This window comes from Astatotilapia calliptera, chromosome 4, assembly GCF_900246225.1.
Source record: "Astatotilapia calliptera chromosome 4, fAstCal1.2, whole genome shotgun sequence".
In the NCBI taxonomy this organism is placed as follows: domain Eukaryota; kingdom Metazoa; phylum Chordata; class Actinopteri; order Cichliformes; family Cichlidae; genus Astatotilapia; species Astatotilapia calliptera.
Window position 1 is genome coordinate 21,948,004 of NC_039305.1, and position 26,629 is coordinate 21,974,632.

General features: G+C 39.4%; 1 protein-coding gene across 1 annotated transcript; it reads right to left on the reverse strand.

Moving 5' to 3' along the window:
* Positions 1-10,471: 10,471 nt before the first annotated feature.
* emp2 (epithelial membrane protein 2) lies at positions 10,472-21,198 on the reverse strand. The gene is made up of 5 exons (XM_026165473.1): positions 21,027-21,198; positions 13,154-13,448; positions 12,964-13,069; positions 12,743-12,883; positions 10,472-12,639 (listed from the first exon to the last, which is right to left on the reverse strand). The coding sequence occupies exons 2-5, from the start codon at positions 13,229-13,231 to the stop codon at positions 12,470-12,472; spliced, it is 495 nt and encodes a 164-aa protein (XP_026021258.1). The 5' UTR covers positions 13,232-13,448; positions 21,027-21,198; the 3' UTR covers positions 10,472-12,469.
* Positions 21,199-26,629: the final 5,431 nt, after the last annotated feature.

Sequence of the window (26,629 nt, forward strand, 5' to 3'; positions counted from 1 at the left end):
AGAAAAAAAAAACTAAATTGAGTAAGGATGGCACTATGATAGAGGAACCAAACTAAATTAGTGAGGAAATTAACATATTCTATAGTAATCTGTATAAACCAAGAACCGAAAAAGAGAATGCAGACATCTTTTTTTGATATGATTAAAGACCAGGTAAAAAAAATTGGAAGAGGAAGATAAAATATGGTTAGAAGAAGATTTGAATATATCTGAATTAGAAACAGCTCTAAAACAAATGAAAAATGGAAAATCGCCTGGAATTGACGGCCTAACGATTGAATTCTATAAAACCTTTTGGCAAGACATTAAAGATTTGTTATTTAATGCCTTTTTGGATTGTTTAAAAAATGAAGAACTATCCCCAACAATGAAAACAGGATTAATAACCTTATTGCCCAAACCAAACAAAAATTTACAAGTGACAATTGGAGACCCATAACACTTTTATGTAATGATTACAAATTATTAGCCTTAGCATATGCAAATAGGATTAAGAGCGTCTTAACCAAATTAATCGATGAGTGTCAAAATAACATAAGTTTAATATTAGATATGATTGACTACCGATCCTTTATCAATTCAGAAAGTTTAATATTATTTATTGACTTTTTTAAAGCTTTTGATTCAATAGACCATAATTTTCTATTTAGATCTTTAGAACTTTTTGGATTTGGAAACAAATTTTGCAAAGTGATCAAACTGTTCTACAAGCAGATTTACAGTTATGTTTCGCTCAATCCAGGCATAACACCTAGGATAGACGTATTCCGTGGAATTCGACAGGGTTGCCCAATTTCTCCAAAATTATTTATTCTTTGCACTCAATTAATGGCCTACCTCACTGTGAACCATTCAGACATCAAAGGAATAAAAAATTTTGGTACTGAACTGAAAATGAGTCAGTTTGCATCATAGTAATATTTTTAAAGGATAAATTAATACTTGAGAAAGCGTTGAATGTAATTTCAATTTTTTCTAAAGCTTCAGGCTTGTGTCTGAATCTAAAGAAGTGTGGACTTTTGCCACTTTATGATTGTTTGGAAAATAACGAGGACAATTCCAGTGAAAAATGAAGTCAAATATCTAGTCATTTATTTAAATAGAGACATCAAAACTAGAGAGTCAAAAAACCTAAAAGACAAAATTGATGGTATGTCCAAAACACTAAATCATTGGTTAATGAGAGATATCACAATTTTTGGACGCAGTCTATTATCCAAATCAGAGGGCGTCTCAAAGATGGTTTATCCAGCTTATTCATTATACATTACCCCGCATAGTATTAAAAAGATTAGCTCCGTAATCAATCAATTCATTCAGCGTTATAAAACACATTACATTAAAAAATCACAACTGGTCAAAGAATACACCAAAGGAGGTATAAGGACCATTGATTTCCAATCAGTGGTTGGAGTATTTAAAATAAATTGGTTAAAAGTCTTTATATTAAAGCCTGACTCCATGTGGTTTCATATCCCCAAAAATATTTTCAAAAAGGTGGGAGGGTTGGCTTTTCTCCTGAAATGTGATCTTAATATATCGAAGTTGCCGGTCAAACTGTCAGAATACCATAAGCAGGTCTTGTCTTATTGGAAGATGGGTTTTTCCCATAACTTCACGCCCCATGGCTCCACCTTGTGGAATAACAGGACCATTACAATTAATAGGAAGTCATTATTCATTAAGGAGTGGTATGGAAAAAAAACATCATCTTTATAACAGATTTACTTGATGAAAAGGGGCATTTTCTCCCAGTGGGTGTTTTCACTGCAAAGTTTAACATTCAGTGTTCCCTTAGAGAATATAACAAGGTCTGTAAGGTGATCCTCTTACCTCTGTTAAGTTTGATACAAGGCTATTTATATTACTCTAAGGGACAAATTAGTTTACCTTCTTTACAGCTAAATCAGATTCCTTTAACTAATAAAAAGTGTAATAATAAAATCATAAACAATATATTTAAAAATGAATTATTTCACGATTTTAACAGTAACACAAAATTAAAAGGGAGTAACGTTAAAATAACTAACAAATATACACACTTTTTAAAATGGCCTATCCCCCCCAAAGTCAAAGAAATGCAATTTAAAATAATTAATGGATATTACCCAGCAGCTGAAATGCTTAAAAAAAGGTTTGGGTTTGAGGTGGAGCCATGTGGCTTTTGTTTGCAAAATGAAGAAAGTATTGATTTGTTTTTTTCCTGTTCAGTAACGACTAAATTTTGGCAGGATTTGGTAAACTGGATGAGTGTAAGAATAGATGGGATGACCCCACTGACTCTAACACAGGTTTTATACAATAATGGCGATCCGTCTAAGGAACTTGCCATGCTCCACAATATGGTAATAATTATGGGCAAATACCACATTCATAAGTGTAAATGGCAAAACAAAAGACCTTCACTAAATGCACTGAAGATTGAATTAAAGTCTTTTTTGTCATCTAATTACTGAAGGATTCATGTAAAGATGCTGCTTTGATATGTGAAAATGGGACCCAGTTTCTATTCTTTTAACTGTTTGGTGGTTCTTGAAATTTTGTGAGATGTCACCAGAGATTCTGGCATTTCGGGCAAAATAAATTTATATTAAAAAAATCGATTCAGGATTTTAATGAATCGATTTTACGTTATCCAAGCCAGAATCGATTTTAATCGATGAATCGATTATAAAAACCCACCCCTAATCTGCACCACGTTTGAATTCGTTTCATGCACAATACATTTGTACCTTTCAATTGTGTCTGTTTGTGCGTCATGCAAATAAACCTTTGAAAAGAATGAAATGATATCATATATTCCTTATTGGCCTACATTTGTACAAAATTCCAAATTATATACACAAAGTCATAGAAATCACCACTCCAATTGGTCATCATGATTTTGATATTCTCTTTTTCCATAACAATGAAATATGCCTTGGACAAATATGACACATCAATATTTCATTAGTGTTGTCACATCACATCCTGTAAGCATCGTTTGTCTGTGTCCTTTCTCTGGAAATTAATATTTCCAGCCAATATAGGCAATCCATCAACATGGCTGGAGAGTTGGTAGTTATATACAGTCTGTATAAGTGTGGTTAATCCAATGAAGATTTGTAAGGAGACGGCAGTTACTTTGAATTCACAGCAGTTACACAGTGATTAGTAATAAACAGAGCCAGTGAGAGTGAGTGGATTTAAGAAAGTCAGTGACTCAGGTGTGTCGCTTGGTTTGTCATCTGTGAGACTGGAGGAGACGTAGAAATCCTTTGTTTTAAATCTTAGTTAGGAAGATTCCTGTTTGAAAACAAGCACTTTTTGTGAGAAATGCAAGAAGCACACAGTTACATTCTGTCCATCATGTGGACAAAATAGAAAATGTTGAGCACTGGAAAACTGAGAACGTTGGGCAAGTTCAAAATACGTGTTTGTAAGAACGAAAAACCAAATTGTTCCTAAAATAGTTATGTTGTATGTCTGTGTTCTACATGTTTATCTAATGGAAAATAAAGTTGCTATTGTTTTATTGCAGTTTATTGCAGTTTCTTGACAATTCTGAGTGAATTTACACAGTACGGGTCAAAATGACCCACAACAAAATCAATGTCACTTTTTTGTTTTTCAACTTAATACAAGGGTTAATTTTCAAAACTTCCATATGATCTTCAATTTGTAGCAGATCCACTATCACACAGCAGCTGGAGCAGTTTCAAATGGAGGTCAGTCCACTACTACCATAGCCTACTACTAGATTAACTTGTGACACATCTGCACCTGCTGCTATGATCACAGTGAGTAGAGGCTGAGTGTCTGCACTTACCCCTGGTACATCCAAATCTACCCACAAACATGTTGAAAGAGGCAATGCCAGCAATGTGGATTGTCAACACTGAAAACAATCAGTAAGCAAAGACAACAGGGATCATTTGTTTCTGTTTATTTAGCATGCACAACATTTGTTGTCGCCTTCTGCACAGGGGAAGTCCACACACACTGTGTGGTACCACTTTCCACAGAAGGTGCATTCAGTCTGCAAGATTGAATGAGATTGTCAGAGTCATTGTCTGACTGTTTATTACTAATCACTGTGTAAATGCTGTACATTCACAGTAACTGCCATCTCCTTACAAATGTTTATTAGATTAATCACACTTATACAGACTGTATATAACAACCAACTCTAACATGTTTGTTCGCAGAGAAAAGACACAGACTACGCTAACGACATGTGATGTTACAACACTAGTGAAATATTAGTGTCATTTCATTCATTTCAAAGGTTTATTTGCATGACGCACAAACAGACACAATTGAAAGGTACAAATGTGTTGTGCATGAAACGAATTCAAACGTGGTGCAGATGTGTGTCACAAGTTGATCTGGCTGTAGGCTGCGGCACTTGGCCAGAGGTGGCGCTGGTTGACTCGAGTCCATGTTAGTGCACAAAGTAAACTGCTCGCTTTAGTTGTGGAGCAAAAACGCTGAATTCGGAGAAACAAACCGTGCGAGGGGAACGATAACGACGACAACAGTCTCCCGATCGTTTACTCTTGCTGTCCTGTGAACAACATCGGTGTGGTATTACTTGTTTGCTGTTTTCGCGATCGCGTCGCGCATGAGGATATCACCAGGTAAACTCGCCACATTTTTATACATTTTGTTGTTCAACAGCATCAAGACTGACGGAGTGTGTTTGACATAACCTCACAAGTGTCACAGATGACACATTTGCCGTTTTTTTGCTGGTTTGTCGGTAGCAGCTCCTGAAACGCAAGACTGCCACACATCTGTTCGACCAACGCCAGTTGATCTAAACGCCAGTAGATCTGGAACACCGGACAGGAGGACCTGAGGCCTCACCGCATTATTTTTGGTAAGTTAAATGTGTTTGTAAGCTAATCCGTAATTTAGGTCCTTAAAGCATCAACAACTCAAAGGTAAACATGATATTAGAAAATGTGTTAGTATATAAGGCCTTTAAAACAACTAAAAAATAAACAGCTGTTGGCAGAACTGTAGGACTGAACAACTTCAGATCCCGAATGTGTGAGGACAGAGAAGGATCAGCTCTATTTCAGATTTGAGATAAACTTTATATTTCAGTTTGTGATGGTTCTGTTTGTGATTACAGGAGCTGTCCTCAGATTCAGACCTCAGCACCACCCAGTGACAGCAGACAGATCATCCTATATCTTCAATCTTTGTAGTAACTCCAAAATTAACTGAAGAAAACAGTACAAAGGTTAAAGTACCACATGTGCTGTCAGTGAAAGCTGCAGCTGTTTTATTGATAAATTTAAAGACAAAAAGTCAAAAGGATTAATCACCCCTGTAACTGTGTCACTATACATCAGCATTAACAGTACCTCAGTTTGGTGTTTCAGAAAACTGCTGATCTCAGACCTGCACAACTTCTGTTTTAAACACTGAATGTACTCAGCTACATGAAGAGCACGTGATGTTTTCTCTGACACAATTAAATAAAACCTGATTAAAGTCAAAGGTTGTTACTTGTATTTGAACTAAAAACTTGTGATCTGGAATTCTTTCACTGTTTTTGACAATAGTGTGTTATTTATCATAAAGTAATTCAGAGTCATTCATACCAGAGTAACCAGAGAGCACAACATATGTTTAACTTTCTACAGGACTTAAAGATATTCCTCTGAGGATTATCTGAGTACTTCTAACATTACACAAAGCAAAGGTCTCCATCAGTGTTCATGAAATGCTGGGTTTATCCTTCTTGTGAGGGAGCTGCTGGTGAAGATCACGAGCCCTGCTTGATCCCGGCGATGAGTTTCAGTCTTCCTGGTGTTTATGAAATGATGCCTCTCACTGTGGGTCAACAGAACATCTGGCACAGGACAGCTATAATGAAAGAAATTGAAGTTTTGAAAAAAAAAAAAAAATCTTGGAAATGCCCTAAATGTGAGAAGCAGATTTTGTATTTACTTTTCTTTTGCCAATCAAGATAACTAAAAGTATAATTTTCACCATACAATTACTAACCTTGTCATATCCTGGACTGTCTGTTTTGGGCTCTGGGCTTGTCCTTCCCAGCACTCATGAGACTGCTTTGCTGCACTGTGGTATGAGGTGCTAACCTGTTGACAGTGTTGCGAAGGTTAATTTTAAAATGTATTCCACCAAAGATTATAGAAGTAATGTATTCTGAATACTTTACAACTACATGAATGTGCTATTGCTGTGTGATTTGTTACTATTACTGAAGGCTACTTGCCATACCAATACCAACTAGGTGTTAAAATCATAATATAAATGAGTAACAGTAGGTGGACATTAGGTAAGGCTGCACTTTTTGCTGTGATCTCGTATAGAAAACTATCCCACGCGTATATAAAACAGGTCCGCGGCTCCGAACTGTAGTAAAGGGACCTCTGGCTAATACGTCGGGTTCGTGTCGGGCTCGTAGCTGAAAACTAGCTTTACTTTGTTGTCTGGGTCAACTCTGCTTGCCAGAGACAGAGAGAGGCGTTGAAAGGCTGCTCCAACGGGACTTATTGTTTCAGAGGAAAACACGAACACAGTGTACAGTCGAGACTTGATAGCTTACTTACAGATGGGCTTGTCAGGCACTCTTTTTGGCTGCAGTGGTTATTATTATATTTACATGCTTCCAGCTCCCGTTTCTGCCCCGTGACAGCTCGTACTTTTCCTTTCTCTCCCTCCCTCGCTCACAGACACATAAACGGGTATGGCAGTCCATTCTCCCTGCAGCACAGACTACACTGCCCATGAGGCTACATTGTTTAGGGCGATGCCTGTAACACTCTGCTATTGCCTTCATATTAAATCATTTTTGTATAATAATTTTTAGAGGCTCTTATTGCGTGCTTTGTTTGGGTTTCCACCAGCGTGGAATTACCAAAAATTGAGAGACCATTGCCTAACATATGAAACAGGAAAATACCGCCATGTAATCCATTTATTTCAACAAACTAACTGTATTCTCAACATCACCTATTGAACGATAACTGTAACAGATACATTTACTCATATTTTGTATTTTAAATACGTAACGCCGGTGCATGTATTACGTTACTGCCCAACACTGCCTGTTGATGAGATCTTGTGCCGTTCCTAAAACACCGGCCTCCAACTCCTAAAGAGACACAGGTGTCCCCAAAATAGCAAATATTAGCTTCAGGCTAGCTTGCTACGACGAATAGGCTAATACCAGTATTTTACCACAACTTCACCAGATGTAGCTAAAAAAAACTAAACTAATGTCCAGTCCAGTGGGACAGCAAGAAAAGATGACAAAAAATGATTACTGACTTGCGGTTTGGAGGGTCAAGCTGAAATTGAAGCAGCCATTGAAAGACGGGAAGAGAGAAAGATGGCAGCTTGGTCAGCGCTAGTGGCCTCCATAATATATGCAAATACATGCAGGCCGGAATCCCCCCCCCCCCCCCCCCCCCCCAGCGCGCCCCCGAACGCCAAAACAGTGCCAGCAGATTGAAACTGAAAAATGGTTTGAAACCGAAAAAAAATGGATTGAAACTGAAAAAATATATATATATAAGCGAAAACAAAAAAATTACAGTTTCAATTAATTGTTTTTCACTATCAATTTTTTTTTCGGTTTCAATACAAGATTTTTCAGTACATTTATTTCAGTTACAATATTTTTTTCGGTTTCGTTTCAAGGTGGCATTGTTCTGATTCCATATTTAAGTTGCTTGAAGACGTTTCACCTCTCATCCAAGAAGCTTCTTTAGTTCTAAGGTCAAATGGTGGAGAGTCCAAGATATAAACCTAGTGGGAGTATCCCCCCACAGAGGGACAAAAGGACCCCTGATGATCCTCTAATCACCTGAGCCAAGGTGTGAAACTGGGTGTGAGTCCCAATCAGCCAGGGTTTCGGGTGAGTTCATTGTGAAACCTGGCCCCACCTTATCATGCGAATTCCTGAGGTCAGATGGCCCAGGATGTGAGTGGGCGTTAAGGCGTCTGGGGAGGGAACTCAAAACTGGATTATAGATGGCAGAGAGTTGGTGTCGTAAACCACCGCCTCTGTTCAAAGATGGTCGCTCACAGTGGACATAGATGGCTTCTTTCACTCCCCTTTCAAACCATCTGTCCTCTCTGTCCAAAATGTGAACATTGGCATCCTCGAAAGAGTGTCCTTTATCCTTAAGATGCAGATGGACAGCTGAGTCTTGTCCTGTGGAGGTGGTGACTCTTTCGCTGGTGTCAGCCCCCTCCCTCACCCGAGGGAGGATAAGAAGGACAGACGCAACAACATTGTCATCCCCTATGTAGCCGGTGTATCAGAAAAACTCAGGAGGGTTTTCTCCAAGCATTTCAGACCCAGCAACACGCTCAGACAAAAACTGGTTCACCCGAAAGACAAAACTCCAAAACACAGACTTAACAATGTGGTGTATGCTGTACAGTGCAGCGAGGAATGCCCAGACCTTTACATTGGAGAGACCAAACAGCCACTTCACAAGCGCATGGCACAACACACTATCTTTTTATTTTTTTGTTTTTGTCTACATTATATTAAATGTTTCATTATCGGAAACATTTTAAGAGATACTTGTTATTCTTAACATCGTAACAGATACCCTGACCTGTAACTATCGTAAAATGCTTTGACCGGAAGTAGACACCTTTCGCGCAAGTCTTACACATCATGCGTGGACCCTCATTTATAAACACAACTTCTCACCTCACAAATACCTTATCTGGAACAACAGAGATATTTTATAGAAAAATAAATCACTTTTCCTGGAAACTTGGGTCCAAAATGGGATCCTATTGGTGGCTCAGCTGGTTAATAAAGAGGGACAACTACTTACTTACAATGACTTTATTGCACTATATTATTTTCCAATCAGTGTTCAGGAATTCTCAATGGTGCTTGGTGCCATACCCTCAGGGACTTTAATGTTATATAAAAACACTGACAGCTCAATATTTACCTCAGTCACTCTCCCTGATCCAGCTGAGTCACCAATAGGAAAAATCTGCTTTTCACAAGAACTTGGTAACAGCAATAAGAAAATACGTAGTTTATTCCAAGCAGATATCATCTCTCTCCCATATATAATATCTTATTGGAACCGATATGTTCCAGATATCAAGTGGAAGACAGTCTGGATGATCCCCCATAAATATTTGATTGTAAATAAGGTGAAAGAAGTCTCATATAAAATTCTTCATAAATGTTATCCAGCCAGTCACTACATGGTAAACGTGTCTACTTGAAAATCTCCCATGTACGCCATTTCTTTCTTATTGTTGTAATCATGAATCCTTTTCCAAACTTGCTGTGTTCTATTTTAAGATCTTCGTCCATTTCACTTTGTCAGGCAGGTTCTACTTAATTGATTTCTTGGTCTTGCAGAAATCACACCTGATGAATCAATGTCTTTCTCACACAGGGCCTGGTAGATTTGGACATATTTTTTTTCCCTTATTAAAAACCTGAAACAAAACTGCACTCAGAGTGTAATTCCCATGAAATTTTACAATAAAGCCTAAAATATGGTAAGTAGTACACTGCAACATGGGAAAAGAGAAAAAGACAAGACACTGGAGAGCAAGTACGTATGCACACATTAATACCCAGTAGAACACTAGTTACAAACAAATATGTTTTATTTATTCAAAGGCATTTTTCGAAAGGTAAAAGAAAAATAAGCACAGATAAATTGATGTGTTGAGGCTGAGTATTTGTTCATAAATCTACTGGATGTTTGACCAGTGTGCCGCTTGAAGAATAAAATAAACGAGCTCGTACACATGATGTAGTTTTCTGCCGGTCCACTAGGTGTCGGTAGCAGACAAACGTTCAATCTGATGATGTGACCACAGGACAAAAAATGTTAACAAATCACCAAAGCTGCCACAGAAGCTGCAACAGAGGACAAAATAACTAGTATATTGTAATTTAATTGGCTTTTAAAACAATACAAGGAAATGAGCCGTTAACAAGCAGAAACTGGAAATTGAAAAACTGCTAGCCTGCGGAAAACAACTCCACACAGCAAAATATACACTGACAACATTATGGAGCAACATGAGACTTTAAATCAATTTGGAATTAATACTTCATTAAACATTAGAAATATTTCAGATGCAAAAAAGAAAGAAATCCCCATAAATACAGTTTTGGTTTCAACAACTCAATTTTTTCTGTCAGTATGACCTTATGACATCTACATGGGTATAAAACACACTACAAGAAAAGTATACTAATAAATTCACTCTAAAGATAATAACGTGTTTTATGTTGAATATCTACAACTGAAATGAAAGGGACAAACTATTTCATTTTTACTTTGTGGTGCCATAAAGACTGATTTGGTATGAGTTGCCCAGTTTTAGAGCCATCTGCTGTAGAAATATTCTTTCTTTGGATAAAATAAAACCAGATAACAAGGTGACTGCTTTGTGGTGCTAAAGATGGCTTTCTCAGAATCATAACCCAGTTACTCAAAAAAAAAAAAAAAAAAACACAAACCTTGTTACGAATAGTTTTTTTTTTCTATAACTGGGCCATGACTTCTTAAAAGGAAAAGACCAGAGTATTTTTATTTGTTTTGGTTAAAGGCGGGGGAATTTGCTCTGAGGAGGTGGCCATTTCTAGGGCGACTCATGCCAAAGCAATTTAGATGAATAAATAACAACACACTCAATTGGGAAAATATGTTAATTTAACTTATCTGATCAGATGCCATGTTCAAAACGTTGATTTATCCACAGTTAAATATTGGTCTGCTTTAAAAATCATTACATCATAACTAAAGTAGAGTCAACATTAACAAACATTTTTGATAAAAGGCATTTAATTACATGAGGCTTTTTACCAAGTGAAACACTAATGATGACAACTTGACAAAACGCATGAATATCATGGTAATCTTGGCCTTTAACACGCTGTTTTGTTCATTTTCAAGTATCGACTTGGGATAGTAAAGCTTAATAACTTCAATTCCACGCCTTTTCCACAAATCTTCATCACCGGTGAGTTAGCAGGTTACAAACTTCTGTGTTCCAAGCTTTATCTAACATTTCTCTTTACAACAAAAACAGCACAGTGCATCTCTGAAGTAATCCAGCACAACTATAATCGCTGATGCCCATGATGGTTTCAGTTCTTTTAAAGTAATGCAAGGAACTGCTGGCAGGTATAACATCTAGCTTACTATTAAAAGCTGACACATGAGTAAGTGCAGAGATGCTAGAAATGTTCCAGTAATGGACCAAGCAGTAACCCAGCCAGAGAGGGGAAAAATATGGTAATTACTTCATACATCGCCAGTCGCATGATGCTATAATCTAATAAACAGTGGTTTCAAAAGAATAGCTTCAAAGAAGCTGTGAACAAAACAAGCATAGTAATAACAAAGAAATGTTCATTCTTCTTTGAAGTTTACACATTTCTATGTCGTTTTAAATCCCAAATCTCACAGCAAATCACTGGTTCCTTTCTAACCATGAAAACACAAAAAGTAACATAAGAACATAACAAAAAGGTTAAAATCCTACATCTTGTATCTCTAACTACTGATTCACTACACTTCTATGCTGTGGTTAATATTTGTTTATTTATATGCCTTTTATTTTATAGATAAAATTTTTATCATTTGAATCTAGCCTTAACTATACACACACAGCAAATATGTACAAAATAAAGTCTGTCAACTATAGATTCACAAAAAAAAAAAAAAAAGCCTTTAGCAAGTCTAGGAGATGTCAGACAAGCCTCCACACTTTTTCCTTCTTCCACTATTATCCTTTTGGATAAAACAGTCCTGTGACTGGAGTTGGTGGAAAGCAGGAGACAGCGACACAACAGGGGGAGACAAAGCAGAGCTCTCTTCCTGTGTTTTTGCCAAGGGAAAGGGAGGAAGGTGAAGGTAAGTTCTCACAAAATGCAGCAAGGGTCCTCTGGAGCCTCGTCTATGCAGAGCAGTGGATGGGTGATGAAGTCACCTAGGCTCTTGTGGTGTGCATTTGCATCGAGCTGATTTGACCTTATGTAAATGGAGCTAGCCAGCACAGTGTGCCATGCTGGCAAAGGTAAGGTTACACTGTTTAAACAAGGCACTGCAGATCAAATGTGAATCACGGTGCACTTCTCGCCTTAGATAATTGCAGAAACATACTGCAGTGGCTACCACAGACGTAAGCAAGGGAAAAATTGGACTGCCATGTCTCTAAAGGACTTGAATCCGAAGAGTCATCTTTGCCACACTCAGTAAGAACAATGTACCATCAGGAACAAGAAGCTCATGCATAAGATGGACCAAAAAAGTACTAAATGTTTTCTAGATTTGCACCTGTGATTTGAAATGATGCAGAATTTGAAGCAGATTCCAATAGAAAATAAAAAATAAGGGTTAAAAAAAGAATGTTAGATGAGAAAAATTGTTTGTTTGTACTCATATGTTCAAGTTTCCATTTATAGAATTTGAATATTGTTTATATAAGCCTATTATGTCTATTTGCGTTTCCTGAGCACCAGGTACACGAGGCCACTGATGAGAGTCATGGGGAAGCTGATCCACGCCACAACATAAGAGGAGCCGAATGAGCCTTCCTGAAGGTCATGCTTATGAAAGCTTTTGTTCTCGGCCGTGTAGATGGACACCGCGATCATCACACATAAAGCTGGGAGATGAGAGAAGAGATAAGGAAAAGGATGGAAATCATACACACGGATAGTGGATATAAGTTGCATTAGAACATTAAAAGTTAGATGTGTTTTACATACATGCCAATATCTGGATAATGGCTGTGAAAATGAATCGCTCTCCCTGTTTGATCCTGAAGAGCTGAAGGATGAAGACGAAGAAGCTGACGCAACACAATATAGTGGCAAGGATCATGGTAGCCTGGACTGCCTGCAGATAAGCTGAGGAGAGAGAAGTTAGAAGTTGTAGCATACCCAGACATACATTTACAGAGATATAGGAAGTATACACACTGTCTTACCTGCATTCACAGTGTGACTGTCCTCAATCGATTCGCAAGTGGTGTTACATGCGTACCATAAGTCACTAATAATGTTAATGCCAGGTCTTGATACCACCCACCACGCCTACATCAGGGATAGACACAAGCATTGTTAAAAAAAGTGAAATGATTTATGTTAAAGGAGTATTTATTTTCAGTGTGTACTTACATTGTGAATGGTGGCAACGAAGAGCAGGATGGCTGCAGCCAGATGAAAGAGTATGATGAAAGCCAAGACGATCAACATGACTGCCCTTTCCGTCTAACTTCTATCTGCTTTTTGTCACCTGTCGGTCAAACTGGTTAAATACCCTGCAGGCCGTTTCCCCTCGCTGTTTGTTTCTCCCACTGGCTGATTGTCAGTTTTGGTGGAACCACTTCTGTATGTTTATGCTGGCTGTCAGACAGGCGGGGTTGCAGACTGATAGTGAGGAATGGATCAAGGCCGCTCACATGAAAAGAACCTGTTGGAAGCAACATGAGTGTAATAGCTGAGTAAATGAAAAAAAAGAAATGATTTCTTTAATCATCATCATCATGCATGATCGATACCAATATCGATATTTGGTGATGTAAAAATTCAGCTCGTATAGATACACAAAACATGGTCAGGTGATAAGTAATAGCCTCCGTAATTTCTTTGTGCCTGCGGGAGTTCGACGGGTATAGGGAAGCGCTGTATAAGGTTCCCGTTATTGATGTTTGGGTGGTTGACCGGGACGGATTTTCTCCTGTCACTTTCTCGTCATCCCTGACATGTTCTCAGTTGTTTTTTCCCTGCTAATTTTAGCATCACACGGCACAGCTTCTGTATCACGTGGTATAAGGCTCCGCCCTCGTCATTTGTTGAGCAGGAAGAGTGAGCGCTTGTTTTCATGCAGATTACGTCCCAGATCAAAATGCAATACAATCATTGTCGTCTGTGTTTTGTTTTGTTTTTTGTTTTTTTTAGTTTTTTTAAATCGTTGTCATTTGGAAATGAGATCGCACATAAGTATAAATCGAGATCGCGATTTTCTAACGATTAATTGTGCAGCTCTACAATGTCGTTTAAAAATAATCTTCCTTTATTTTCACAAGTGGTCGATTACTCTCGATTACTAGTCGTCGTTGACTGTCGAGTGCAGAGTTGCAGCGTGGTGGACAAACTAAGCAAGATCAGCACTCATGGTTTGAAGGGCGTTTCTCCCGTGTCATCTTTATTTTTTTCATTTTAATTTATGAGCTAATATGTGCCAACATACATATAATGCCAAATAACTAATATTGGCAATGTCAACACAGTCTTTAACTGTTTATGGTCATTGCACAGTCATACCTTGTACAATAGTACAATGAAACTGGAGTACTGTCCAATATCAGCCTTCAAAGAAAAGCAAGCAGTAATTACAATATCGACAGAATAACATACATACAGAACAAAATATAAATTATGTATAGAAATGAAATGTATAATAATATAGCACTGACAGGATTTTTTTAACTATTTAGAAAATATGTAGATAAAGCATCGCTAAAAACTTCAATTACAATCCGTCTATGTATGTTCTGTTACATTGTGTCCAAATAGCTGTCAAAGAAACAGTCAGAAGCCTCAGAGTCTTCCCTTAAATTAAAGAAAACACACATCTTATGTTTTGTCCAGCAAATCATGTGTACATGTGTGTCAAAGAAAGAGTGGGTGTTTTACACAGTATATATACACACATTTACAATGTGTGGGAGTGTAGTGTATACTTTGCAGTGATTAAAGGCCTTCATTCAGACTTTATGGCAGCGAGGACTCAGCAGTAAACTTTTGGGGGGTGTGTGTGTGTGTGTGTGTGTGTGTGTGTGTGTGTGTGTGTGTGTGTGTGTAAATCTGTGTTTTGTTCAAACCTGAGATTAACCAACACAATGATACACAATTATCAGTTACAAATTTGATAAAAAGAATGCCAGTAAATCAAGACGCACTGCCATGGATACATTTCAGTAAAGTTTACATATTTCAAATGAACCAAGGGCACTCAGTGTGCAGGTTCAAATACCAGCCTATTCTACTTCTTCTGCAGTGTGACCTTAGCCTTTGTAGCAGTATGATTCAAACTAAATGTCCAGAAGTGTATGGTTTCACAAATCACTGTTGACAGTCATAACAGGTTGGGTGTATCTGTTAGGATAAGACGTATTTGTGTCTGAACAGGCAGTTATTTGAACAATAAGTTACTGTGTTCTCTTTCTGCAAGGTTGCGCCTGATTTATTTTCTTTTGTTATTTTCATTAGTTTTTATTTGTGTATTCTACAGACAAATTCCTCAGAGTGAATAAAAATGTGGATTCTATTAAAAACAAAAAAACAAAAACAAACTCAAGCATACCCAGAAAACCATGTGTGAGAAAATCCAGGGTTGAGTTTTGCTCAGCATAAAAAAAAATGCCTTGTCAGCATCATTCGGTTATTTGGCTGCAAATGCTCACATAACACAGGATTCCAAAATCTACAATTCAACTGTGACATTTTACAGCACAGCTTTAATGGCACTTTATAATATAATGTCTCTGCAAATGTAGGCCTACATTTCTGAAACACATACTGACTAGCATCTGCGTCACACACACACACACACACACACACACACACACACACACACACACACACACACACACACACACACACACAGCCCCAGCCAGACTGCAGAGGAATTAGTCTTCCCCGCCAAAATGGAGTCACAGTAAAAACAGTCTCTGCCCACCAACAGGAAGCAGGTCACAGTTTTTGTGTGCGAGTATGCGGTTGTGTGATGTGCCAAAGGATAGGTCCTCCCTGTCTGGGTAGGGGGGAAGGGGGCACCAGGTGGTAAATAGTAAAAAGGAAGCGGGAAAATAACAACAGCCATCTAAAAGCACAGGGTTCAGGTTTCCAACAAGTATGCGAACAGCAAGGGCTTTTCAAGCCAAAAGATCATAATGATACTGTTCTGAAAATCAAACTGGAGAAGACAAAGGCTTGGTAAGACTCATTTAAACCGAGACCAGAGGTTGTGAGGAAAAAAAAACTACAAAGAAATGGAAGTGAAAATCCTGTCGCACGTGAGCCTGCAAAATGTTTATTCTCAACATAAACGCTTTGAGGCAATAAAAGCCTGCGATGTCTGTGTTTATATGGTAGTTTGGTGTCGTTGTGTGTTTATATGTGACACCTTATATATAAAGTAGCTACTGTATGCCAACTCTCTCAATATCCACACAAAGTAGTGAATAGCACACATATAACACTTTATAATAAATCTGTTTCTGTAAATCTGATTTTAGTTTTTGATTTTACAGAGAAACGCTAGCACAGTGAAGGAAGCATCGAAAGACATTTGGGAAAAAGGGCGGCCAAAGTTAAAAATAAAAGATAATTTAATTCACTTCCAGTGCAATGCATCTCTTTGAGCCTAATCTGACCTGCAGGGACATTCTTTGGAGTGGAAAATAATCCCCAGACATGCACATGTGGGCACACACAGCTGGATCTTCTACTGTCTGCAGCTGCCTTCTCATCTCAGCAAAGAGAGGAGGAGCACGGGAGGAGGGTGGGATCAGAGAAACAAGGAAGGGAACCCAATTGGAGGGAAATGGAGGGAAGGCAGAAAAACAAAAACATGAGCCTAGAGGCACATACTGAGTACAGTCGTGCAGACTTTGATGTATGCACACATACACAGAATGCAAAATCGCAAACATTTGGGAGCTGAGTTAAATATAAGAAAAACATACGATTCGCATAAGGAAAATGTAGATAATTGAAAGTAAATGAAATAAGTGTCTTTTGTGTTGGTGAGTGCTTGCACTGTAAAGATCTTCATTACTTTGACTGCCAGGCCCCGATTATCATGAGCATGATTAAAGAAAAGAAAACAACACTTACTACAAACATACCCTAACATTAGCCTAATGTGGACCCTGCACTCCCAGCGACCCTAATGGGTTTCCCTCAGCGCTGATAGTAGAGTGTGAATTGTCGTTCCTCTGACATCAGGCAACAGCTGACACACAGACACACACACTATCCACATTCATGTTGCATACATTAGCCATGCTTCTTTGACCTGCTTCACACCAACACGGCACAATTTGTCACACCTTATCTATCATAACAGACAGATTTTATTTGCCTCAACTGTGAGGTGTGCGCCACCAGAACAAGTAATAACAAATCTATTGTAACACCATCTTTGCCGTGGTCATTAACAAATGTAATCTGAACTAAGATGTGATGTTCACAAGCGAAATGTAGCTGCTAAAGGGTAACCTACAGAAGTTGAATTTTTGCTGTTATGTTTTCCCTGTGAGGCTAGTGTTTTTAGAGCTATTCAAAGTGGGTTTACATGGTTTAGGGGCTTTAGTTTTGTGAGACCTTCTCAGCACAAAAAAAATGACCATGGAAAGTCTCTAGTCGGAAAAAAGAACAAAGTGAAGCTTAGCTTTTCTCCACATCAGCAGCAGTATAACTCAGGTCATTTTACAGTAAGTATATTATCCTGTGTTTTGTTTGTACAAGATGTGACAGTTCCCTTTGTGTTTAACTTTAGGAAAGTCTGGCATACGGCTAGGTGTAAGCAGAGAAACACAATGACAGATAACTCCAGTTACCTTCCCTGTCACACAGATACACACACGCTGACAAACACCACAAATGAAGCCATTCCTCCTCTCCACTCAGCCTTATAATAGGAGACTGGGGGAGACTCAGTCAGTGGAAGAGTGCAAGTGTGTATATGTGTGTGCTCATGTCGACTGATTCCCTTGTCTGGTGGAAAATGCTGACTTTTAATGTCCTTTTTTTCCCTCTTTTCATAAAACACAAAGCCACAGACTTAACTGGGCCTCTGCATCTCACTCCCCCGCCTCTCTCACTGTCCCATTCTCCCTTTCTCTCTACTTATCTCTCTCTCTGTGTCTTTGGCCATGGAAAATTGGATTGAGGAAAAAAAAGAAGAGAGAAGGGATAGAAGACTTCCAGTGGAGCCCTCTGGCCCTCATCTGCCTTTACTCTTGAATACTCCTTTTTGTGTATGCACAAATATTCAAAGAAGCTTAAGCTGACAATTGAGAAACATTTGCTCATGAAAAACTCAATCTCCATGAGAAATTAAGACTCATTTTCAGTGCTTTGGTCATAGACTTGGTCATAATGTTAAATTTATATATCATAAGATTCACTTATAGCAAAGGGGAACCAAATCTTTCTGTGTGTATACGACTTACAGGCCAAGCTTTGGATTACCTTTACACAAAAGGTACACTTTCCCAGGACCGATGGCAGAAATCAAGCATTATGTATCTATAAGAGGTCTTTTTTAGATATGATGCTGCATTCTAGATGCAACTTTACAATTACTACAAGGGGAAACATTTTAGTTCATCCTTAGGGACAGTGTTTGGCTACATTTGTAGACCAAACCCTGTATATTGTGTAGCAAGTCAACAGTACTGTGCTGTTTTAGGGGGATTTAAATGACTCAAAGTCATGCAGCATCTGACTGAATTTGAAGGACACAACAAGGATTGGTGAGACTTTAAATGTCTGTGTTGAGGAGACCCAACCTGGCTTCATCTTTCAGGGACTAGCTTTAATGGGACAACACAACATTAGGCTTCAAATATTCAATAAAAGTGGTACTCTGGACTGACTGTTGCTCTATTCCTTGCCATCCATACTAAAATATTAGGAGAGTGTACAATACAGTCTATGAAATTGCAGATAGACCAGTTACTTCGGTGGTTATTTGTGTTATTTGTCTGTGAATGCATACAAATGACATATTCACATCCCAAATAGACAAAAAGACTCACACAATATCAAGTTTTTCTGAGTACTAGAGAAGGGTAACATGAAGTTACAAAAGAGCCCAAAAAATAAGAAGAATCTGCACACATATACACAACTGTTTTCCTTCTGGCTTCAAATACTTCAACACAGGCATTCTTTCATGTTGGACGCTAACATGGTTTTTAGGTGTGTGTGTGTGTGTGTACGTGCTTTTCTTCACACATTCCTCATGTGACAGTGCTGAGTAATAACTTCCACATGGAGAGACAGAGGGAGAGAGAGGTTAAGTAACACCTGACAGAGAGATGAAAAGGAGACCTCCACTCACATCTCCATCCCTATTTATTTATATTGTTCATCTTTTTCTGTTCTTCTGTCAGTCACTTCACACTTGTTCCCTAATCGCTTTCATCTGTCAGCGACGCTTAAAATCTCTCCATAAGCCTGCTGTCTAATTCCCCTCCTATCATATGTCACTCATGTCTTTCCGCGTGCCACATTCTGTATGAGGGGAAATGCTTGTGGCTCGCTACCTCGTGTCACAAAACATAAGTGTAAGAGGGAAAATGCTTCAGGAGTTATTCTGCCTGAATTATACATCCAAACCCTCTTGCACTCTAAAACTTGACTCTGATGGGATGAAAACACACCACCTTCAATATGGTGGGATGATGGTATCCATCAAAATGCAGCCACGTTTAGCTTCACTCCTGTATTTAGCAATTTATCCATCCATTTGCTCACTCAGTCTCTTGCTTAACGCACTTGTTCACATGTATATTCCCTGTATGTGATTATTAAGAGATATGGAAACCAGATTTCTACTCAAAATATAGCTTAATGTGGGGCGATCGTGGCTCAAGAGTTGGCAGTTCGTCTTGTAATCGGAAGGTTGCCGGTTCGAGCCCCGGCTCCGACAGTCTCTGTCGTTGTGTCCTTGGACAAGACACTTCACCCGTTGCCTACAGGTGGTGGTCAGAGGGCCCGGTGGCGCCAGTGTCCGGCAGCCTCACCTCTGTCAGTGCGCCCCAGGGTGGCTGTGGCTACAATGTAGCTTGCCATCACCAGTGTGTGAATGGGTGGATGACCGAATGTAGTGTAAAGCGCTTTGGGATCTATAGGGACTAAGTAAAGCGCTATAGAAATACAGGCCATTTAGCATTTACCATATTGTGATTGCAGCATGGTCTATACCACAAGTGGCATTGAGGCTGGAGTAAATAATGCTTTGATGCCTCAGTTCCTATTTTCAGGAGCGTGTTGCAACTTGACAGAGCCCCCTCCCGCCAATTTAACTTTGCCCACGCCATCCAGTGTATCCACATTATTGCAGTTCAACTGTAACCCTCCCATTTCATATGTCCTCATATCTTTCTCTATACTTTTATCTTATTTGTTGTTGGAGCTAAAAAAAAATCTGTAACCACAGAAACCTAAAATAACATAGTCTAATGTTATTTTCTATCCACAAGAGGGCGACAGGCATGAAGAGAAACAGGGATCTACCCCATTGAAAACTTAAAGACAGGGATAAAGGCATTACAGTGTGTGTACTGCATTTAGATGGCACCCCTTAAATATATTATAAGCAACATATATAAAGCATAGTCCCGGAAACCACAACCACAGCAACATAACAGCCTTCTGTGTCATGTTGCAGGAAGCCCGATCTTTAAGTCCCAGAGTTCACAGGCGCATATTTTCAGCGTCCATTGAAAAAAACGAAAGAAAAAACTAAATGTTTATCCTCCTTCCCAAAACACTAAAGTTTCTTTCACTGGACTTAAAAATACGTTTTACTCCCACACACATTATCAAAGTGGCTGACAACGCCCCTTTTATTTCCAATGTCTGAACTTGGAGCTGAGTTACAATCTGTGTAAAAATACCCACAGGGCAAAACACGGCAGTAAGGGACCCTTAAACCCTGCAACAAACAGTAAGAGACGGCCTAATGTCCAAATACGCTTAAACAGACATACCATAAAATATATTTTTTAAGGTTCTGTTTATTTATATATTTTGTTGTTGTTGTTGTTGTTGTTTTAATGTATTAATTCATGTATTTATTTAGATTTTTTAGACAGCTGTCTTCTAGAGCAGTAAACACGTTACGCTGCACTTCAAACACATAAAGTTGCTCTGAGTGATGCCACAACTCCCACATAGAAAGTTCTGTTTGGCATTTAAGCGCCAAACTAAACTTAAAATAAAAGTTATCAGGAAAGAAAAGTTCGCTCACCGAATTTGGTCCAAGCACGAAAAACAACTCTTCTGTGGAAGAAACAGCCTCGAACGTGAGAAAACAGCAGCTGTCGTTCTCGCTAGTAATCAAAAAAAACAAAAAAGTACAAATGCACGTCCGCTAGCCCGGCCGTCGAGAGCGCGCGAGGGAGGGAGACCTGGAGCTGGGTGTGGTTTGGACTCGATGTACTGGGAGGTCTACGTGTGTGCGCGCGCGCGCGTGTCGATGATAGGTGACAGGAATTTGGGGCCCGGCGGGAAAAAGAAAAGAAAAGTATGGTGAAAAAAATAGAAAGTTTATATTTCCTCACATGGCTACAGTCTGAATGAGAAAAAACAAGCGGAAGGAGTCCGAGGACAGGGAGGGAGACAAAAGGAAATTAAAGAGATAAAAGGGGATGAAAAGTGAAGGAAAGGAAGGAATGAAGAAGGAATACTGAAAAGGGGCGAGGAGCGGAAAAACAGTTGACTCTGTTACCTGTGTTTTCTTTAATTTAGATTTTTTTAAGTATTCCTTCATTTTAGAGGTCAAAATATTTGACCCAGGACCCCCCCCCCCCCCCCCCCCTTGTATTCTTATCCACCTTAAACACTCCTTTTTCATTGTTGTGGTATTTCTGGACTTTACCTCCGAGGCCCAGTGTGGGCAGCGTTTGGATTTTCTGCTCATAAAGTTTGGTTTCCAAGTATAGCACTGCTTTCTTGGCGGGCTGCCACAGCTTGTTATAATTAAAAGTTCTTTCTCTTAGGTTCTGCCACAAATTTAAAACAACTGCTTCTTGGAAGGCCCACAGTTTACATCCACACAAAGAGCAATCATGAAAAGACAAGCACAGAAAATGAGATCTCCCTCTTTAAGCTCTCACAAGTCACTGCTTTGCAATCAGAATCCTGCCCTGTGTCTGTTTGCTGACAAGCACTACCAATCTCTAACACTCCAATATGTCATGCAAAAATACACTATAATGCCCAAAATTTTCACTCACCCATTTAAATCATTGAATTCAGGTGTTCCAATCACTTCCACATTCACAAACATTTTTTTTAAAGAATGGGTTGCTCTCATGAGCTCGGTGAGTTCCAGCGTGGTACTTTCATAGGATGCCACCTGTGCATCATATCTAGTCATGAAACTTTCTCACTACTAAATATTCCACAGTCAGCTATTAGTGGTATTAAAACAAAGTGAAAGCGATTGGGAACAACATGAACTGGTTGGCAATGTAAAATCACAGCGTGAAGTCCACGGATGCTGAGGCTCATAGTGCACAGAGGTCACCAACCTTCTGCCAACTTGGTCGCTACAGACTTCCAAAGTCCATGTGAGTTTGAAATTAGCTCAAGACCGTGTATCAGACACTACTGGACTCTATGGAGACATGTTCTCTGGAGTGATAAATCATGCTTCTCTGCCTGGCAATCTGATGGACGAGTCAGGGTTTTCCAGGACAATGGTACTTGTGTGACTGCATTGTGCCAAGTGTAAAGTTTGATGGAGGGGGATTATGGTGTAGGGTTGTTTTTCAGGAGTTGTACAGTTTGGGGATGGTCCCTTCCTGTTCCAACATGGCTGCACAACAGCACACAAAGCACAGTCCATAAAGACATGGATGAGCAGGTTTGGTTTGGAAGAACGTGACTGGCCTGCATAAAGTCCTGATCTCAACCCAATAAAATATCTTTGGGATGAATTAGAGCAGAGACTGTAACCCAGGCCTTCTCATTCAACATCAGTGTCTGATCTCACAAATTTGCTTCTGGAAAAATGGTCAGAATTTCCCACAAACACTTCTAAACCTTGGTAACCTGGGCAGCACGGTGGCACGGTGGTTAGCACTGTTGCCGCACAGCAAGAAGGTCCTGAGTTCAATTCCACGATCGGGCTGGTGGAGTTTGCATGTGTGGAGTTTGCATGTTCTCCCCGTGTTTGCGTGGGTTCCCTCCGGGTACTCCGGCTTCCTCCTACTGTCCAAAGACATGCAGCTTGTGGGGATAGGTTAATTGGATAATCCAAATTGCCACTAGGTCTGAATGTTAGTGCGAATGGTTGTTTGTCCCTGTGTGTTGGCTGTGCGACAGACTGGTGACCTGTCCAGGGTGTACGCTGCCTCTCGCCCTATAACAGCTGGGATAGGCTCCAGCGCCCCCTGCGACCCTGAAAAGGATAAGTGGAAGTGAATGGATGGATGGGAACTCTTCTTCCCTGAAAAGTTGAAGCTGTTATAGCTGCAAAGGGTGGGCCGACATCCTATTAAACTCCATGGATTAAGAATGGGATGTCACTCAAGGCAGATGTGCAAATACTTTTGGTAATTTAATGTATTTTTGTATGGTATGCAGTTGATGTAGTTTTAGTTAAGGTTAGCATAGTTCCATTGGTCTGCAACATTCGCCTAATTTAACAGAACAATCTAGTAATTTATGTGTGATGGTGTCTTGCAAAGATGTAGATGAGATAATGAAACATAGAGGCTGTTTGGTAGATATGAGGTTAAAGTCAGAAGCTGAACATCAGAATTAACTATGTCTACTTAAAGGGTGTGGCGATAACAAGACTGCATGAAGAGATCTGGAATATTAAAGATCATGGTGCCATAGTTCTTGTTTATATTGTTGAACAAAGCTTCCTCTTGTTTCCAGTATTCATACCAAGCTAGAGGTTGGAGTGCCTTACTCATCTGTCTCAGCCCAGAAGCACAAAATGAGCATCAAGCAAGTTCACAAAAGGGTTCAAAAGTAAATCTATTCACTCATTTTGCTAATCTCAATAGGTCCAATAAATGCAAACACAGAAAGTCTTGAGGAATCATAGAAAGTAATTCAACAATCCTCATTGCTAGTTTTTCTTTTGTGGGGTGAATGAAGCCTTCAGTAATACGGATGCAAAATGAGAATAAACATTAAAAAAAAATTTTTAAATGTGCTGCATAAGAGAACAGTTTGACTTCAGCAGAATGCACCTATTCATAAATGTGCTAACAGGGGTGATGCCATGTGCTGAAGAGGCATGTAAAGGTAAGATGAATAAACAGAAATAATTTCTCACTTTGTTTTACTTACTCCGTTGTTCCCACATAAGTGTTTTCATTTATTTACCACTAAGGGCGTTTATATAATGTCACACCCATCTCTAAAGGCGTATCTGCTGTGGGACTGGGTCTGCAAACAACTCTCCCATCAAGACTTGCCATTTGCAAATAATTGACAGCCTAACTTAAACCTCAACAACTATCAGGAATCCCATCTCTTGTTACCACTTCTTTTACACTCGCCAATCTTACATCGTGAGTTTAGGGCATCTTTGTCTCGCCTGCCTTGCTGGCTGGCGTAACCGCTCTGACAAGGTGGAATTCTTTCCTGTGGTCATAAGGAAGTAGTTGGTAAAGACAAGCACGAGGTAATGAAGAAGGCATTGTCCGAGCTCATTGTGCAGCTCATAATTCCGTGCATTTTCCTGGCAGCCGCAGCTCGTGACTGCTGCCAGTGTGACAATGGCTGCAAATGCAAAAAGAGCTGATGTTAAGCATCACCTTCATAGTGAGGCAGCAGTGTTATGCCAGCCAGACACATGGCATTGGGCTGCTTCGTTCAAGAGCTCCACTGATTTAAAACAATAGAAGGAAATGGAGCTTAGAGGCATAACGCTAATATCCTGGTTAAATAAAGCTTCAAAGCTCATGTCCAGACAGTGTAAGATTTTCATTGAAATGAATGTGTGTTCAGGATGTCCTGGTTAAACTTACACATGGATATAATTAAAACAGACAATTCAAGAGCTTTTTGGAAGAAATTAATTGCTTTGATGTATCTTGATGCCATTATTTGTTATCACAAAGTGGGCAGGGCTGGGCAGGAAAGCTGCCAGGATCGTTTTAGAATAAAGCCTGAGGTCATGTTGCTGTGTGAGAAGAAGGTTATTGTGGGCAAAGAAAACACTGGGCTTCGCTTGTTTTGCAAATAATGTATGCATATTTTTAAAGAATGCACACATAATGTGTTGTGCAGGACGGGGTAGGATGGATGTAATCTGCTGTGCAGCTGATGGTGCCACATTCCAATTAATACAATGGATTATCCCTCATTTGCTGGCATTACTTTTTCTCCTTATTGGATTCCTTTCAGCAAGCGTGTCACCACAGAAACGCGCTTTTTTTTTTTTTTTAAGCAAAGCATCATGCTACAATTTTAAGAGAGCAACTTAAAAACAATATTCCTGGATGTTTTGGTCATCTTTGTAATTTTTCTATTTATTTTGTCTGCCTGCTTTGGTTTAAGCCTGGTGAACATTTGTTGTTCATTTCAACATCCCTTGTTGCACAGCAAACACACACATTCGCACGCAGATGCACGCACATCCAAAGCCTGTGCCTGTTTAAACAACAAAGCAGTCCCATCCTCTTTAGCCCCTCAGGTGTCCGACCCCTATACCACTGCTATAACGCATAAACACATCATGCAAACTGGTTTCACCTCTCTGCAAGGTGTTGGGTGTCCATCACACATACGACAAAAATGAGAGACTTACTCATGTTAATACACACACACCCACTTACAAGTATGTCACTATGGACACATATCAGTGGCCTGCTATTGTTGTAGACATATAGGTGGTAACAAAAAGCTAAAACCCATCTCCGCCCAAAACCCTGCAGCAAGGAATGTTACTAAAGCAGAATTAGATTTCCGCTCTCTTACTGCTGCCATGTTTGTACAAAATTGAGATGTGATGTGAAGCTGTTTGGGAAGATTTGCAAATAATTTCAAACTTTAAATAAGAATACCCTCATCCACTAATGGGGTTAAATCTTAACCATCCAAAGAAAGAAGAAAAAAGTATAAAAACAAGATCCAGAAGGTCAAAAGCAGCATCTGTAGTGGTCTGTCTGGGAGCTAGTGGACATGGCATGGTTAGCTTGCACCCCAGTGATAGCATGTGCTGCCATTCAGATAATGTTTTGTTTGTTTATCTCAGCAGGACAATGCCAAACTGTATTTTGCATATATTACAGCAGCGTGGCAGCAATGCTAAACTGGCCTGCTTGTGGTTCAGACCTGGAGCATTATGAAATGAAAAAATATGACAAATGGGGCCCGAGACTGTGAACCACAGCAACTGCTCTTGTTCTCCTCCAGAGGAAGTGACGTAGCAACATAAAAAACATGGGACATCCCAACATTTTTGGAAGTGTAAATTCAATACGAGGACATACGCTCACTGGACACTCTATTAGTTACACCTTGCTAGTACTAGCATGGTGCCTTTGGAACTGACTTAATTTTCTGTGGCATAGATCCAACAAGGCTCTTCAGAGATTTTGGTCCATACTGACATGATGGCATCATGCAGTTGCTGCACATCCATGATGTCAATCTTCTATTACACCACATCCCAAAGGCGCTCTATTGGATTGAGATCTGATGACTGGGGAAGCCATCTGAGTAGTAAACTCATTGTCATGGTCAAAAAACCACTTCAAGATTATGTTAGTCTAGTGTGTGTGCATTACACTGTGGTTATAAAGCGACAGGCGTGACCAGCAACAGCGCTCACATAGGCTATGTTGTTTAAATAATGCTAAAGGGCCCGAAGTCTGCCAAGAA